Here is a 17804-nt window from a genome sequence, read left to right as displayed (position 1 = left end):
TGTCAGACTGGAGTGGAATGAGACTTACCAGGAATAGCTTGTAGCTTCTATTTAGTTAAGTATTATCTACTTACTATCAAAGAAAAGGCTGGGGTACCACAACTGTAAATTTTAATACTGAAATTGTACAATGTTGGTATATAATGCTCTTATCCTTCTTGCGCTCTAATCTTCCTATGACTTTAAGTTGCCAGAATATTATCTTCCTTGTCAGAATCTGAAAGTTGTAGCAACTGCCAAATATCTTTGCTCTCTGATAAGACCCCATCTGAAAAATCTATAAATCATCTTTTGGTTGTCAAATGATCTTAGGCCTTAATCTCCCTTGGCCCCAGAAACCAAAATGAAACTAAGTTTTTCCACAGCAGAAATTTTAAGTTAAAAAAATTTTTTTATCATTCCAAAGATTAGCATGCAATTTCAGAATGTACACAGTACTGTTATTAGGCAAAGAAAAGCCAGGGAATATTACTGTTGTTGCCCTTTGTAGTTACATCTATCAGTTCAGGCTTACTTAGGCACAGAGAGGCCATGATAATGATAAAGACTGTCCTATTAGTAGACAAGACAACTACACGATATTGTTAGGGAACAGTTATATGTACCAAAGCTGTATGTATAAGTGTGTTTGTCATAGTATTGCAAAAATATGGGAATATGAATATAGGGGGTTGGTTAAAATGAAAATGGGGGGTTGGTTAAAATGTTATATCTACTTAACGGAGTACTCTAACCATTTAAAAGGATGTGCTAGAATAGATTTATTGATATGAAAATTTGTTCATGACATACAGAAAATGTTATATTTATATTATATGGTAATATGCATTATGATTGCCATATAGCTTGTGGGATCTTAGTTCCCCAATCAAGGATCAAATCTGGCCCACTGCAGTGAAAGCAGGGAATCTTAACCTCTGAACCACCAGGGTAGTCCCATGATAACATTTTAAAATTTTTATTTATTTTTTCATTTTTTAAACTTAAATTTATTTATTTTTAATTGGAGGACAATTGCTTTACAATATTGTGTTGGTTTATGCCATACATCAACATGAGTCAGCCATAGGCACACATATGTCCCCTTCCTTGTGAATCTCTCTCCCACCTTCTACCCCATCCCATCCTACTTGGTAGTCACAGAGCACTGGATTTGCACTCCCTGTATTATACAGCAGATTCCCATCAGCTATTTATTTTACATATGATAATATATATGTTTCCATGCTACTCTCTATTCAACCCACCCTCTCCTTTTCGCCATGTCCACAAGTCTGTTCTTTATGTCTGTGTCTCCATTGCTGCCCTGCAAATAGGTTCATCAGTACCATATTTCTAGATTCTATATATATGAATTAATATATGATATTTGTTTATCTCTTTCTGACTTACTTCACTCTGTATAATAGACTCTACGTTCATCCACCTCATTAGAACTGACTCAAATGCATTCATTTTTATGGGTGAATAATATTCCATTCTATATATGTACCACACCTTTATCCATTTGTCCATGAACATCTTAAGTTGCTTCCATGTCCTATCATAAATAGTGCTGCAATGAACATTTGGGTACATGTGTCTTTTTCAATTATGGTTTTCTTAGGGTTATATGCCTAGTAATGGGATTGTTGAGTCCTATGGTAGTTTTATCCCATTTTTTTTTTTTTAATTAATTAATTTATTTATTTATTTTACAGATTATTTTTATTTTTATTTTTTTTTACTTTATTTTACTTTACAATACTGTATTCGTTTTGCCATACATTGACATGAATCCACCATGGGTGTACATGCGTTCCCAAACATGAACCCCCCTCCCACCTCCCTCCCCATAACATCTCTCTGGGTCATCACTGTGCACCAGCCCCAAGCATGCTGTATCCTGCGTCAGACATAGACTGGCAATTCGATTCTTACATGATAGTATACATGTTACAATGCCATTCTCTCAAATCATCCCACCCTTTCCCTCTCCCTCTGAGTCCAAAAGTCCGTTATATACATCTGTGTCTTTTTTGCTGCCTTGCATACAGGGTCATCATTGCCATCTTTCTAAATTCCATATATATGTGTTAGTATACTGTATTGGTGTTTTTCTTTCTGGCTTAATTCACTCTGTATAATCGGCTCCAGTTTCATCCATCTCATCAGAACTGATTCAAATGTATTCTTTTTAACAGCTGAGTAGTACTCCATTGTGTATATGTACCACAGCTTTCTTATCCATTCATCTGCTGATGGACATCTAGGTTGTTTCCATGTCCTGGCTATTAAACAGTGCTGCGATGAACACTGGGGTACATGTGTCTCATTCAATTCTGGTTTCCTCGGTGTGTATGCCCAGCAGTGGGATTGCTGGGTCATAAGGGAGTTCTATTTGCAGTTTTTTAAGGAATCTCCACACTGTTCTCCAAAGTGGCTGTACTAGTTTGCATTCCCACCAACAGTGTAGGAGGGTTCCCTTTTCTCCACACCCTCTCCAGCATTTATTGCTTGCAGATTTTTGGATCGCAGACATTCTGACTGGTGTGAGGTGGTACCTCATTGTGGTTTTGATTTGCATTTCTCTAATAATGAGTGATGTTGAGCATCTTTTCATGTGTCTGTTAGCCATCCATATGTCTTCTTTGGAGAAATGTCTATTTAGTACTTTGGCCCATTTTTTGATTGGGTCGTTTATTTTTCTGGAATTGAGCTGCATAAGTTGCTTGTATATTTTTGAGATTAGTTGTTTGTCAGTTGCTTCATTTGCTATTATTTTCTCCCATTCAGAAGGCTGTCTTTTCACCTTGCTTATAGTTTCCTTTGTTGTGCAGAAGCTTTTAATTTTAATTAGATCCCATTTGTTTATTTTTGCTTTTATTTCTAGTATTCTGGGAGGTGGATCATGGAGGATCCTGCTGTGATTTATGTCGGAGAGTGTTTTGCCTATATTCTCCTCTAGGAGTTTTATAGTTTCTGGTCTTCCATTTAGATCTTTAATCCATTTTGAGTTTATTTTTGTGTGTGGTGTTAGAAAGTGATCTAGTTTCATTCTTTTACAAGTGGTTGACCAGTTTTCCCAGCACCACTTGTTAAAGAGATTGTCTTTACTCCATTGTATATTCTTGCCTCCTTTGTCAAAGATAAGGTGTCCATATGTATGTGGATTTATCTCTGGGCTTTCTATTTTGTTCCATTGGTCTATATTTCTGTCTTTGTGCCAGTACCATACTGTCTTGATGACTGTGGCTTTGTAGTAGAGCCTGAAGTCAGGCAAGTTGATTCCTCCAGTTCCATTCTTCTTTCTCAAGATTGCTTTGGCTATTCTAGGTTTTTTGTATTTTCATACAAATCTTGAAATTATTTGTTCTAGTTCTGTGAAAAATATGGCTGGTAGCTTAATAGGGATTGCGTTGAATTTGTAAATTGCTTTGGGTAGTATACTCATTTTCACTATATTGATTCTTCTGATCCATGAACATGGTATATTTCTCCATCTATTAGTGTCCTCTTTGATTTCTTTCATCAGTGTTTTATAGTTTTCTATGTATAGGTCTTTAGTTTCTTTAGGTAGATATATTCCTAAGTATTTTATTCTTTTCATTGCAATGGTGAATGGAATTGTTTCCTTAATTTCTTTTTCTACTTTCTCATTATTAGTGTATAGGAATGCAAGGGATTTCTGTGTGTTGATTTTATATCCTGCAACTTTACTATATTCATTGATTAGCTCTAGTAATTTTCTTGTGGAGTCTTTAGGGTTTTCTATGTAGAGGATCATGTCATCTGAAAACAGTGAAAGTTTTACTTCTTCTTTTCCAATTTGGATTCCTTTTATTTCTTTTTCTGCTCTGATTGCTGTGGCCAAAACTTCCAAAACTATGTTGAATAGCAGCGGTGAAAGTGGGCACCCTTGTCTTGTTCCTGACTTTAGGGGAAATGCTTTCAATTTTTCACCATTGAGGATAATGTTTGCTGTAGGTTTGTCATATATAGCTTTTATTATGTTGAGGTATGTTCCTTCTATTCCTGCTTTCTGGAGAGTTTTTATCATAAATGGATGTTGAATTTTGTCAAAGGCCTTCTCTGCATCTATTGAGATAATCATATGGTTTTTGTTTTTCAATTTGTTAATGTGGTGTATTACATTGATTGATTTGCGGATGTTGAAGAATCCTTGCATCCCTGGGATAAAGCCCACTTGGTCATGGTGTATGATCTTTTTAATGTGTTGTTGGATTCTGATTGCTAGAATTTTGTTGAGGATTTTTGCATCTATGTTCATCAGTGATATTGGCCTGTAGTTTTCTTTTTTTGTAGTATCTTTGTCAGGTTTTGGTATTAGGGTGATGGTGGCCTCATAGAATGAGTTTGGAAGTTTACCTTCCTCTGCAATTTTCTGGAAGAGTTTGAGGAGGATAGGTGTTAGCTCTTCTCGAAATTTTTGGTAGAATTCAGCTGTGAAGCCGTCTGGACCTGGGCTTTTGTTTGCTGGAAGATTTCTGATGACAGTTTCAATTTCCATGCTTGTGATGGGTCTGTTAAGATTTTCTATTTCTTCCTGGTTCAGTTTTGGAAAATTGTACTTTTCTAGGAATTTGTCCATTTCTTCCACGTTGTCCATTTTATTGGCATATAATTGCTGATAGTAGTCTCTTATGATCCTTTGTATTTCTGTGTTGTCTGTTGTGATCTCTCCATTTTCATTTCTAATTTTATTGATTTGATTTTTCTCTCTTTGCTTCTTGATGAGTCTGGCTAATGGTTTGTCAATTTTATTTATTCTTTCAAAGAACCAGCTTTTGGCTTGTTGATTTTTGCTATGGTCTCTTTTGTTTCTTTTGTATTTATTTCTGCCCTAACTTTTAAGATTTCTTTCCTTCTACTAACTCTGGGGTTCTCCAATTCTTCCTTTTCTAGTTGCTTTATGTGTAGAGTTAGGTTATTGATTTGACTTTTTTCTTGTTTCTTGAGGTATGCCTGTATTGCTATGAACTTTCCTCTTAGCACTGCTTTTATAGTGTCCCACAGGTTTTGGGTTGTTGTGTTTTCATTTTCATTAGTTTCTATGCATATTTTGATTTCTTTTTTGATTTCTTCTGTGATTTGTTGGTTATTCAGAAGTGTGTTATTCAACCTCCATATGTTGGAATTTTTAATAGTTTTTCTCCTGTAATTGAGATCTAATCTTAATGCATTATGGTCAGAAAAGATGCTTGGAATGATTTCGATTTTTTTGAATTTATTAAGTTTAGATTTATGGCCCAGGATGTGATCTATCCTGGAGAATGTTCCATGAGCACTTGAGAAAAAGGTGAAATTCATTGTTTTGGGGTGAAATGTCCTATCGATATCAATTAGGTCCTACTGGTCTAATGTATCATTTAAAGTTTGCATTTCTTTGTTGATTTTCTGTTTAGTTGATCTGTCCATAGGTGTGAGTGGGGTATTAAAGTCTCCCACTATTATTGTGTTATTGTTGATTTCCCCTTTCATACTTGTTAGCATTTGTCTTACATATTGCGGTGCTCCTATGTTGGGTGCATATATATTTATAATTGTTATATCTTCTTCTTGGATTGATCCTTTGATCATTATGTAGTGGCCTTCTTTGTCTCTTTTCACAGCCTTTGTTTTAAAGTCTATTTTATCGGAAATGAGTATTACCACTCCTGCTTTCTTTTGGTCTCTATTTGCGTGGTATATCTTTTTCCAGCCCTTCACTTTCAGTCTGTATGTGTCCCTTGTTTTGAGGTGGGTCTCTTGTAAGCAGCATATAGAGGGGTCTTGTTTTTGTATCCATTCGGCCAGTCTTTGTCTTTTGGTTGGGGCATTCAACCCATTTATGTTTAAGGTAATTATTGATAAGTATGATCCCGTTACCATTTACTTTATTGTTTTGGGTTCGGGTTTATACACCCTTTTGTGTTTCCTGTCTAGAGAATATCCTTTAGAATTTGTTGGAGAGCTGGTTTGGTGGTGCTGAATTCTCTCAGCTTTTGCTTGTCTGTAAAGCTTTTGATTTCTCCTTCGTATTTGAATGAGATCCTTGCTGGGTACAGTAATCTGGGCTGTAGGTTATTTTCTTTCATCACTTTAAGTACGTCTTGCCATTCCCTCCTGGCCTGAAGAGTTTCTATTGAAAGATCAGCTGTTATCCTTATGGGAATCCCCTTGTGTGTTATTTGTTGTTTTTCCCTTGCTGATTTTAATATTTGTTCTTTGTGTTTGATCTTTGTTAATTTGATTAATATGTGTCTTGGGGTGTTTTGCCTTGGGTTTATCCTATTTGGAACTCTCTGTGTTTCTTGGACTTGGGTGATTATTTCCTTCCCCATTTTAGGGAAGTTTTCAACTATTATCTCCTCAAGGATTTTCTCATGGTCTTTCTTTTTGTCTTCTTCTTCTGGGACTCCTATTATTCGAATGTTGGAGCGTTTCTTATCGTCCTGGAGGTTTCTGAGATTGTCCTCATTTCTTTTAATTCGTTTTTCTTGTTTCCTCTCTGATTCATTTATTTCTACCATTCTATCTTCTGTTTCACTAATCCTATCTTCTGCCTCCATTATTCTGCTATTTGTTGCTTCCAGAGTGTTTCTGATCTCATTTATTGCGTTATTCATTATATGTTGACTCTTCTTCTAGGTCCTTGTTAAACCTTTCTTGCATCTTCTCAATCCTTGTCTCTAGGCTATTTATCTGTGATTCCATTTTGATTTCAAGATTTTGGATCATTTTCACTATCAATATTAGGAATTCTTTCTCAGGTAGATTCCCTACCTCTTCCTCTTTGGTTTGGTTTGGTGGGCAACATTCCTGTTCCTTTACCTGCTGAATATTCCTCTGTCTCTTCATCTTGATTATATCGCTGCGTTTGGGGTGGCCTTTTTATATTCTGGTAACTTGTGGAGTTCTCTTTATTATGGAGCTTCCTCACTGTGGGTGGGGTTGTATCAGTGGCTTGTCTAGGTTTCCTGGTTAGGGAGGCTTGTGTTGGAGTTCTGGTGGGTGGAGCTGGGTTTCTTCTCTCTGGAGTGCAGTGGAGTGATCAGTAATGGGTTATGAGACGTCAAAGGTTTTGGAGTAACTTTGAGCTGCCTGTATATTGAAGTTCAGGAGTGTGTTCCTGTGTTGCTGGAGAATTTGCGTGGTATGTCTTGTTCTGGAACTTGTTGGTCCTTGGGTGGAGCTTGGTTTCAGTGTAGGTATGGAGGCTTTTGATGAGCTCCTATTGCTTAATGTTCCCTGAATTCAGGAGTTCTCTGATGTTTTCAGGCTTTGGACTTAAGCCTCCTGCTTCTGGTTTTCAGTTTTATTTTTACAGTAGCCTCTAGACTTCTCCATCTATACAGCACCGATGATAAAACATCTAGGTTAAAGATGAAAAGTTTCTCCACATTCAGGGACACCCAGAGAGGTTCACCGAGTTACAAGGAAAAGAGAAGAGGGAGGGGGTAGTTAGAGGTGACTGGAATGAGATGGGGTGAGATCAAAAGAGGAGAGAGCAAGCTAGCCAGTAGTCACTTCCTTATGTGCGCTCCATAGTCTGGACCGCTCAGAGGTATTTACGGAGTTATACAGGGAAGAGGAGAGGGAGGAAGTAGACAGAGGTGGCCAGGAGGATAAGAGAGAGGAATGAGAAGGAGAGAGACAAATCCTGCCAGTAACCAGTTCCTTAGGTGTTCTCCACCATCTGGAACACACAGAGATTCACAGAGTTGGATAGAGAAGAGATGGGGGAGGAAAGAGACAGAGGCCACCTGGTGGAGAAAAAGGAGAGTCCAAAGGAGGAGAGGGTGGTCAAGCCTGTAATCTCGCTCTCAGGTAAAATTGGGTAGTGAAGTTTGGGTTTTTAAATGTACAAAATTGACAACAAAAACCGAAGAGCAAAGATTAAAAATCTAGAGAAGAGGTTGGATTTTCAAAAATACAATCTTAAAGAAAAGAAGCAGAAGGAAAAAGGAAAAAAGAAAAAAAAGCCACAAGAATTATTAAAAACAAACAAACAAACAAAAAAAAAAAACACAAACACCAATAACCACCCAGACTATATATGGTGTTTGCCTTAAAAAAAAAAATAGTCTTTTTTTTTGAATATTAATAATAGTTTATAGAAATAAAAATTAGAGGAGAAATAGAAGACTTAACTATTAAAAAAAAAAGTCAGGAAAAAAAAGAGAAAAAAAAGAAAAAAAAAAGGAATGATTTTAAAAATAGTAAAAATACATCTGGCCATTCTCTGATGTTGTGGGCATTGTGGGGTCACTTCCAAGGCGGTTCCCTCTGTTTAACTTCTTCTTTATGCTGGTTTTTTAGGATCACTAGTTCAGTCGCACTGTGGGGAGGGGGGATGCTGCAAACAAATAGCGCTGTCGTGTGCACACAGTGTCTCAGCCCTGCTGGACCTGTCCCTTCTCGCGGCGTACAAACCGCTCCGGCTCTACGATGCTCAGCCGGGAACCATCTGAGGCTGGTCCTAGGCTGCGTGCACTTCCCCGGTCTAAGCCGCTCAGGTTCGGCACTCAGGTAGCCCTCAGAGGCACAGATTCGGTTGGGACTGCGTTTTGTGCCCTTCCCGGGTCCGAGTAGCTCAGGAGTTTGGCGAGTGCGATCGCTGCGACTTGTCGCCTTTTCTGCCTCTGCTGCTCAGTTTTCTGGGTGGACTGCTGGCGCCCCTTGTGAGGCAGATGGTGACTGTCTAGCACCCCCAGAAGTCTTAGCAAAGAAGCCTGCTTGCAGTTTGGTAAGTGAAGTCTCTCTGGCTCTGCAATTGCCCCTTTCCAGCCCTTACGGCTCTGGCTGCCTGTCCCCAGTGGGGGACGGTCTGCAGCCAGCTTTTTCCGTTCCGTCCTTTGTTCTGTGCTCGGTCCTGGAGGTGTCTTATGTTTGAGCTTTTCGCGTGGTAGCTATCCCACAGTCTGGTTTGCTAGCCCAAGTGTGATCGTTCTGGTTGCGCGTGGGGCATTCCTGCCCGATTCTTACAAAGCACTGCAGCCCGCGCCTCCTGCGCTTCCCTGCCCTGCCCCCACTTCCCAGTGGTGGATGCAGGTGTCTGTGCTGCTTTTCCGCTGGGGGAGTTACTGTTGGGCTTGTAATCTCTTGGTTTTAATTATTTCTTTATTTTTCCCTTCCTGTTATGTTGCCCTCTGTGTTTCCAAGGCTCGCCACAGACTCGGCAGGGAGAGTGTTTCCTGGTGTTTGGAAACCTCTCTTCTTAAAATTCCCTTCCTGGGACGGGCTTCCCTTCCCGGGATGGAGCTCCCTCCCCAACTCCTTTGTCTCCTTTTTCGTCTTTTATATTTTTTCCTACCTGTTTTTGAAGACAATGGTCTGCTTTTCTGGTTGCCTGATGTCCTCTGCCAGCCTACAGAAGTTGTTTTGTGGAGTTTGCTCAGCGTTGAAATGTTCTTTTGAGGAATTTGTGAGGGAGAAAGTGGTCTTCACGTCCTATTCCTCCGCCATCTTAGGACCGCCACCTATCCCGTTTTTTAAGGAATCTCCATACTGTCTTCCATAGTGGCTGTATCAATTTATATTCCTACCAACAGTACAAAAGTGTTCCTTTTCTCCATACTCTCTCCAGGATTTATTGTTTGTAGATTTTTGGATGATGGCCATTCTGACAGGTGCATTTCTGAAATAATGAGCCATGTTGAGCACTTTTTCATGTGCTTATTAGCCATTGCATTTTTATAAAAATGAAACATACATGAATATATATGTATCAAAAAATATGAAAGGGTATTTATTAAAGTGTAAAAAGTGATCTCTGGGTAGTGGGATTATAGGCAGTTTTTAATTTCTTCTTTGTTTATTTTCAACTTTATTACACTAAGCATTTATTAATGTTTTATCAATTTTTTAAAATATTCTTTTCAAGTGGCTTTCCAGGGAGGAAAACTTAGTAATATCCTGGTTTTTCCATTTCTCTGATTTTTTTTGTTGTTGTTGAAAGTTTCTCAGGAATCACAAAGAAGATTCTTAAACCAGTGACAACCAAACTCAAAGATGTACAGAGACAGTTGAAGATCCTTCTTCCTCCTGATGCTGTGTTAGTGGGCCACTCCTTAGATTTAGATCTCAGAGCACTGAAAGTGAGTATCTGGTTTAGGACTTAGTTTTTCTAGCATATGAGCCTGTTTTATCTATCTTAGATCTAAAGCCTTCAGTTTCCCAGTCCACTTATTTTTTCCTTTAGCATAGTATGCTACTCATTCTATTCTCTTTCCTCCTCAGATGATACATCCATATGTTATTGATACATCATTGCTTTATGTCAGAGAGCAGGGCAGAAGATTTAAGCTCAAGTTCTTAGCCAAAGCTATTTTGGGGTAAGTTTGTTTGAATATTATAATATTATCCTGATAGACTGCATAGAAGTTAGCAGATTGTATCTTATTTAAAGCATATTGCAAAAGTTTGGCCTCTCTGCTCTTCCTCTCTCTTAGTTTGTAAATATTATTAGGAATTCTGAGATCCTAACTTCAGAGAGAAGTATGATTCATAAATGAAAAAACTTTGGGAATACAAAAAGGAGTTGCATTCGTATCTGAAGGTTGATGGATAGAACTGGACAGAAGAGGAAGAAAAGTTACCCAAAACTTTGAAACATAACATTCCTATATCGATAGTATCCTACTATGTATAAACACATGTATAATGATGTTCATTATAGTGTGGTTTAAAATAGCTCCCAAATCTTCAGATATTTTATAAGACTAGTTAAATAAATTATGGTTATCTGTATAAATGATGCTTTTGTTATTGAATGTGATGATATGTGCTAATAGTTCAGTTCAGTTGCTCAGTGTGTCTGACTCTTTGTGACCCCATGGACTGCCCCACACCAGCCCTCCCTATCCATCACGAGTTCCTGGAGTTTACTCAAACTCATGTCCATTGAGTCGGTGATGGCACCCAACCATCTCATCCTCTGTCGTCCCCTTCTCCTCCCGCCTTCAGTCTTTCCCAGCATCAGGGTCTTTTCAAATGAGTCAGTTTTTTGCACCATGTGGCCAAAGTATTGCAGTTGCAGCTTCAGCATTACTCCTTCCAATGCATATACAGGACTGATTTCCTTTAGGATGGACTGGTTGGAATCCTTGCAGTCCAAGGGACTCTCAAGAGTCTTCTTCAACACCACAGTTCAAAATCATCATTTCTTCAGTGCTCAGCTTTCTTTATAGTCCAACTCTCACATCCATACATGACTACTGGAAAAACCATAGCTTTGACTAGATGGACCTTTGTTGGCAAAGTAATGTTTCTGCTTGTTAATACACTGTCTAGGTTGGTCATAACTTTTCCAAGGAACAAGTATCTTTTAATTTCATGGCTGCAGTCACCATCTGCAGTAATTTTGACTGTGACTGGTGATGGAAGTAAAGTCTGATGCTATCAAGGGCAGTATCACATTGAAACCTGGAATGTTAGGTCCATGAATCAAGGCAAATTGGAAGTGGTCAAACAGGAGATGGCAAGAGTGAATGAACATTGACATTTTAGAAATCAGTGAACTAAAATGGACTAGAATGGGTGAATTTAACTCAGATGACCATTATATCTACTACTGTGGGCAAGAATCCATGAGAAAAAAATGGAGTAGCCATCATAGTCAACAAAAGAGTCTGAAATGCAATACTTGGATGCAATTTCAAAAATGACAGAATGATCTCAGTTCATTTCCAAGGCAAACTGTTTAATATCACAGTAATCCCAAGTCTAGCCCTGACCAGTAATGCTGAAGAAGCTGAAGTTGAATGGTTCTATGAAGACCTATAAGACCTTCTAGAACTACCACCCCAAAAAGATGTCCTTTTTATTAGAGGGGACTGGAATGCAAGGGTAGGAAGTCAAGAAATACCTGGAGTAAAGGCAAATTTGGCCTTGGAATATGGAATGAAGCAGGGCAAAGGCTGATAGAGTTTTGCCAAGAGAATGCACTGGTCATAGCAACACCCTCTTCCAACAACTCAAGAGAAGAGTCTACACATGGACATCACCAAATGGTCAATACCGAAATCAGATTGATTATATTCTTTGCAGCCAAAGATGGAGAAGCTCTATACAGTCAGCAAAAACAAGACTGGAAGCTGACTGTGGCTCCGATCATGAACTCCTTATTGCCAAATTCAGACTTAAATTTAATGAAGTAGGGAAAACCACTAGACCATTCAGGTATGACCTAAATCCAATCCCTTATGATTAGACAGTAGAAGTGACAAATAGATTCAAGGGATTAGATCTGATAGAGTGCCTGTAGAACTATGAATGGAGGTTCATGACATTGTAGAGGAGGCAGTGATCAAAAGCATACCCAAGAAAAAGAAATGAAAAAAGGCAGAAAGGTTGTCTGAGGAGGCCTTATAAATAGCTATGAAAAGAAGAGAAGCAAAAGGCAAAGGAGAAAAGGAAAGATATACCCATCTGAATGCAGAGTTCCAAAGAATAGCAAGGAGAGATAAGAAAGACTTCCTCAGTGATCAATGCAAAGAAATAGAGGAAAACAATAGAATGGGAAAGACTAGAGATCTTTTCAAGAAAATTAGAGATACCAAGGGAATATTTCATGCAGAGATGGACTCAATAAAGGACAGAAATGGTATGGATCTCTCAGAAGCAGAAGATATTAAGAAGAGGTAGCAAGAATACACTGAAGAACTATACAATAAAGATCTTCACAACCCAGATAATCACGATCACGTGATCACTCATCTAGAGCCAGACATCCTGAAATACGGAGTCAAGTGGCCCTTAGGAAGCATCGCTACAAACAAAGCTAGTGGAGGTGATGGAATCCCAGTTGAGCTATTTCAAATCCTAAAAGATGATGCTGTGAAACTGCTGCAGTCAATATGTCAAGAAATTTGGAAAACTCAGCAGTGGCCATGGTACTGGAAAACGGCAGTTTTCATTCCAATCCCCAAGAAAGGCAATGCAAAAGAATGCTTAATCTACTGCACAATTGTACTCATCTCACACACTAGCAAAGTATTGCTCAAAATTCTCCAAGCCAGGCTTCAATAGTACATGAACCATGAACTTCCAGATGTTCAAGCTGGATTTAGAAAAGGCAGAGGAACCAGAGATCAAATTGCCAACATCCGTTGGATCATCAAAAAAGCAAATGAGTTCCAGAAAAACATCCCTTTCTGCTTTATTGAGTATGCCAAAGCCTTTGACTGTGTGGATCACAATCAACTGTGGAAAATTCTTCATGAGATAGGAATCCCAGACCACCTGACCTGCCTCCTGAGAAATATGTATGGCAGGTCAAGAAGCAACAGTTAGAACTGGACATGGAACAACAGACTGATTCCAAATCGGGAAAGGAGTACATCAAGGCTGTATATTGTTACCCTGCTTATTTAAGTTATATACAGAGTACATCATGAGAAATGCGGGACTGGATGAAGCACAAGCTGGAATCAAGATTGCCAGGAGAAATATCAATAACCTCAGACGTGCAGATAACACCACACTTATAGCAGAAAACGAAGAAGAACTAGAGAGCATCTTAATGAAAGAGGAGAGTGAAAAAGTAGGCTTAAAGCTCAACATTCAGAAAACTAAGATCTTGGTATCTGGTCCCATCACTTCATGGCAAATAGATGGGGAAACAGTGACAGATTTTATATTTTTGCGCTCTAAAATCACTGCAGATGGTGGCTCCAGCCATGAAATGTGCAATAAAGGGATGTCTAAGATGTTACTGAATAAAAATCTGGGGATTATTCTCCAATTTATAGATTAATCTCCCTAAAATGGAGATTCAGAAAAAGATTCAAAGATTTTGAGATATTGATATGATGTAGCTTAGATTTAGATACATCTATAGACAGAAGTATAAGTGAGTGAGTGAGTGAAGTTGCTCAGTCGTGTCTGACTCTTTGCGACCCCATGGACTGTAGCCTAACTAGGTTCCTCCATCCATGGGATTTTCCAGGCAAGAATACTGGAGTGGGTTGCCATTTCCTTCTCCAGGAGATCTTCCTGATCCAGGGATTGAACGCATGTCTCCCACATTGTAGGCAGACGCTTTACCATCTGAGCCACCAGGGAAGAGATGTATTTAAAAATTTTTTTTTAAATAATGAGACTTCTCTGGCATTTCAGTGCTTCCAGTGGAGGGGGCACAGGCACCATCCTTGGTCAGGGAACTAAGACCTATATGCCACACAATGTAGTCAAAAAATTAAAATAAAAGAACTTTTAAGTATATAATAGACATGCATGCATGCATACCAAGTTGCTTCAGTTGTGTCCAACTCTTTGCGACCCTGTGGACCATAGCCCACCTGGGGCTTCTATCCATGGCTTCTCCTGGCAAGAATACTGGAGTGGGTTGCCATGCCCTTTTCCAGGGGATCTTTCCAACCCAGGGTTTGAACCTATGTCTCTTAACTCTACCTGCATTGTTAGGAGTGTTCTTTACCACTAATGCCACCTGGGAAGCCCGTATATTAGACGCTTGTATACAAATAGAAAATTTCTGGAAGATAACTTTAAAACCACAGCTATATCTAAGAAATGAAACAAGGGATTGACTAGGGAGTGAACCAGAGACTTTTTATTAAATAGCCATTGATGATATGCTTACTGTAGACAAAGCCATTCCTGATCATTCTGTATTCTCAGAACCTCTCAGATCTTGGCACTAAGGAATAAACAAATCTTGATTGTTAACATTCAGATCTAATTACTGGGATGCTAAAACTTTACATGTAGCTAGAACTTTGGGGTTGAAAGAATCTGTCATTAAAAATGCTCTCAGGACTTTCCTGGCTTTCCAGTGGTTAAAACTCCATGCTTCCAACGTAGGGGGTGTGGGTTCAATCCCTGGTCGAGGAATCCCACATGCCACACCTCACAGCCACAAAATTAAAAAAGAAAAAAAGAATGCTCCCAGTTAACTCAATTTTACCTTGACTTTCCAGGAAGGATATACAGTGTCCAGATAGGCTTGGTCATGATGCTACAGAAGATGCTAGAACAACCCTTGAATTGGCTCGGTATTTCCTCAAGTATGGCCCAAAGAAGGTTAGTATCTTTGCTTTCCTTAAAATTATGAGACTAGAACAGTGTCACAAACCACCATATCATATTTCTTTACAAAAATGGGAGTGTAATTCAAAGTGAATATATATTTGAAATTAAGATGTGTATCACTAGCATAATATAGTGGTTAAATCTCTATGAAGTTAGACTTAACCTGTTTTTAAGTAGGTGAAATGGTGTGTTATAGGTGAAATGATATATATTATAGGTGAAATGATATATGATATCTAAGGCAATTTCTCTGAAGAACTTTAGTTTATAGTTTTTAGTTTCTAGATCTGTAAAATGGGAACACACTTCTCTGGGATATTGGTGAGGGTAAATGAGATATTATATAGTATCATGCTCTTAGCACAGTGCCATGAATATATTAAGCACCATAAAGTGGTATTAATCAATATAGCTGATAGAATTCCAGTGGTTAAGACTCAGTGCTTCCATTGCAGGGGGCATGGGTTTTATCGCTGGTTAGGGAACAAAGCTAGTGGAGGTGATGGATTTCCAGTTGAGCTATTTCAAATCCTGAAAGATGATGCTGTGAAAGTGCTGCACTCAATATGCCAGCAAATTTGGAAAACTCAGCAGTGGCCACAGGACTAGAAAAGGTCAGTTTTCATTCCAATCCCAAAGAAAGGCAATACCAAAGAATGCTCAAACCACCGCACAGTTACACTCATCTCACACGCTAGTAAAGTAATGCTCAAAATTCTCCAAGCCAGGCTGCAGCAATACATGAACCGTGAACTTCCTGATGTTCAAGCTGGTTGTAGAAAAGGCAGAGGAACCAGAGATCAAATTGCCAGCATCTGCGGGATCATGGAAAAAGCAAGAGAGTTCCAGAAAAGCATCTATTTCTACTTTATTGACTATGCCAAAGCCTTTGACTGTGTGGATCATAATCAACTGTGGAAAATTCTGAGAGAGATGGGAATACCAGACCACCTGACCTGCCTCTTGAGAAATCTGTATGCAGGTCAGGAAGCAACGGTTAGAACTGGACATGGAACAACAGACTGGTTCCAAATAGGAAAAGGAGTACGTCAATGCTGTATATTGTCACCCTGCTTATTTAACTTATATGCAGAGTACATCATGAGAAACGCTGGACTGGAAGAAACACAAGCTGGAATCAAGATTGCTGGGAGAAATATCAATAACCTCAGATACGCAGATGACACCACCCTTATGGCAGAAAGTGAAGAGGAACTAAAGAGCCTCTTGCTGAAAGTGAAAGAGGAGAGTGAAAAAGTTGGCTTAAAGCTCAACATTCAGAAAATGAAGATCATGGCATCCAGTCCCATCACTTCATGGGAAATAGATGGGGAAGCAGTGGAAACAGTGTCAGACTTTATTTTGGGGGGCTCCAAAATCACTGCAGATGGTGATTGCAGCCATGAAATTAAAAGATGCTTACTCCTTGGAAAGAAAGTTATGACCAACCTAGATAGCATATTCAAAAGCAGAAACTACTTTGCCGACTAAGGTCCGTCTTGTCAAGGCTTTGGTTTTTCCTGTGGTCATATATGGATGTGAGAGTTGTACTGTGAAGAAGGCTGAGCGCCGAAGAATTGATGCTTTTGAACTGTGGTGTTGGAGAAGACTCTTGAGAGTCCCTTGGACTGCAAGGAGATCCAACCAGTCCATTCTGAAGGAGATCAGCCCTGGGATTTCTTTGGAAGGAATGATGCTAAAGCTGAAACTCCAGTACTTTGGCCACCTCGTGTGAAGAGTTGACTCATTGGAAAAGACTCTGATGCTAGGAGGGATTGGGGGCAGGAGGAGAAGGGGACGACCCAGGATGAGATGGCTGGATGGCATCACTGACTCGATGGATATGAGTCTGAGTGAACTCTGGGAGTTGGTGACGGACAGGGAGGCATGGCGTGCTGTGATTCATGGGGTCGCAAAGAGTTGGACATGACTGAGCGACTGAACCAAACTGAGGGAACTAAAGATTCTGCGTGCTACGTTTAAGTCACTGTAACTGATGTTAATAATTGTGATAATTATAAATACATAGATGTTTGCTCTCTTGGGGTAGCACTGTTTCAACAGCAGTTGCCACTTGATTTCTAGGAAGAACTGCATATACTTGAGTAAAATCTAAGGAAATCTGAATTAAGCATAGGCTTTAGTTAATAACACACTGGAAAAGAATCTATAAAAAAGTTGATATGTGTAACTGATCCACTTTGGTATAAGTAGAAACTAATACAACACTGTAAATCAACTATACTCAAATAAAAAATTTAAAAAGAAAAAATTAACATTAATAATTGTGTCAAATATATAATACTAATCTAAGATATTAATAATAGTTGAAAATGGCAGTTGAATATGTTTGGGAACTCTATACTTTCTTTATAATTCTAAATTGAATCTAAAATGATTCTAAGTAACGAAACTTGTATCTCTATACACAAAAACTCCCAAAGGGCTCTCACTTTATACAAGGAGAATAAACTAGAATACTTTTAATAATTTTGTATTAATAAAGTCTTTTTTTCTTTATGTTGCCATGAAAACCATTCTTTTTTAATTTCAAAAGATTGCATGTTTACAGAGAAGTAAGTTTTAAGTGACTTGGGAATGAATGAATTGTCACTACTTTTCACTAAGCCCTGCTTGGTCCTTTCCCATATTCATGTCACATCAGCAGGTGGTAACAGATTGCCATTCTTGGCTAAGCAGCCAGAAGCAATCTGGTAAGTATTGAAGCCAGTCTAGGAATGTGGCATCAGCAAAGTTCACTATCTACAGAA

General features: G+C 38.8%; 1 protein-coding gene across 1 annotated transcript in view; it reads left to right on the top strand.

Moving 5' to 3' along the window:
* REXO5 (RNA exonuclease 5) overlaps positions 1-17804 on the top strand; it is a 66425-nt gene that overhangs the window by 25996 nt on the left and 22625 nt on the right. The window contains exons 8-10 of the mRNA XM_052635535.1: positions 9941-10079; positions 10222-10316; positions 14922-15024. Of these exons, the coding sequence (XP_052491495.1) occupies positions 9941-10079; positions 10222-10316; positions 14922-15024 (337 nt within the window). The remainder of the gene's footprint in view (positions 1-9940; positions 10080-10221; positions 10317-14921; positions 15025-17804) is intronic.

Source organism: Budorcas taxicolor, chromosome 2 (genome assembly GCF_023091745.1).
Source record: "Budorcas taxicolor isolate Tak-1 chromosome 2, Takin1.1, whole genome shotgun sequence".
Classification (NCBI taxonomy): Eukaryota; Metazoa; Chordata; class Mammalia; order Artiodactyla; family Bovidae; genus Budorcas; species Budorcas taxicolor.
The sequence above is the reverse complement of the archived record's forward strand: the minus strand, read 5'-3'. Positions and strand labels throughout refer to the sequence as shown.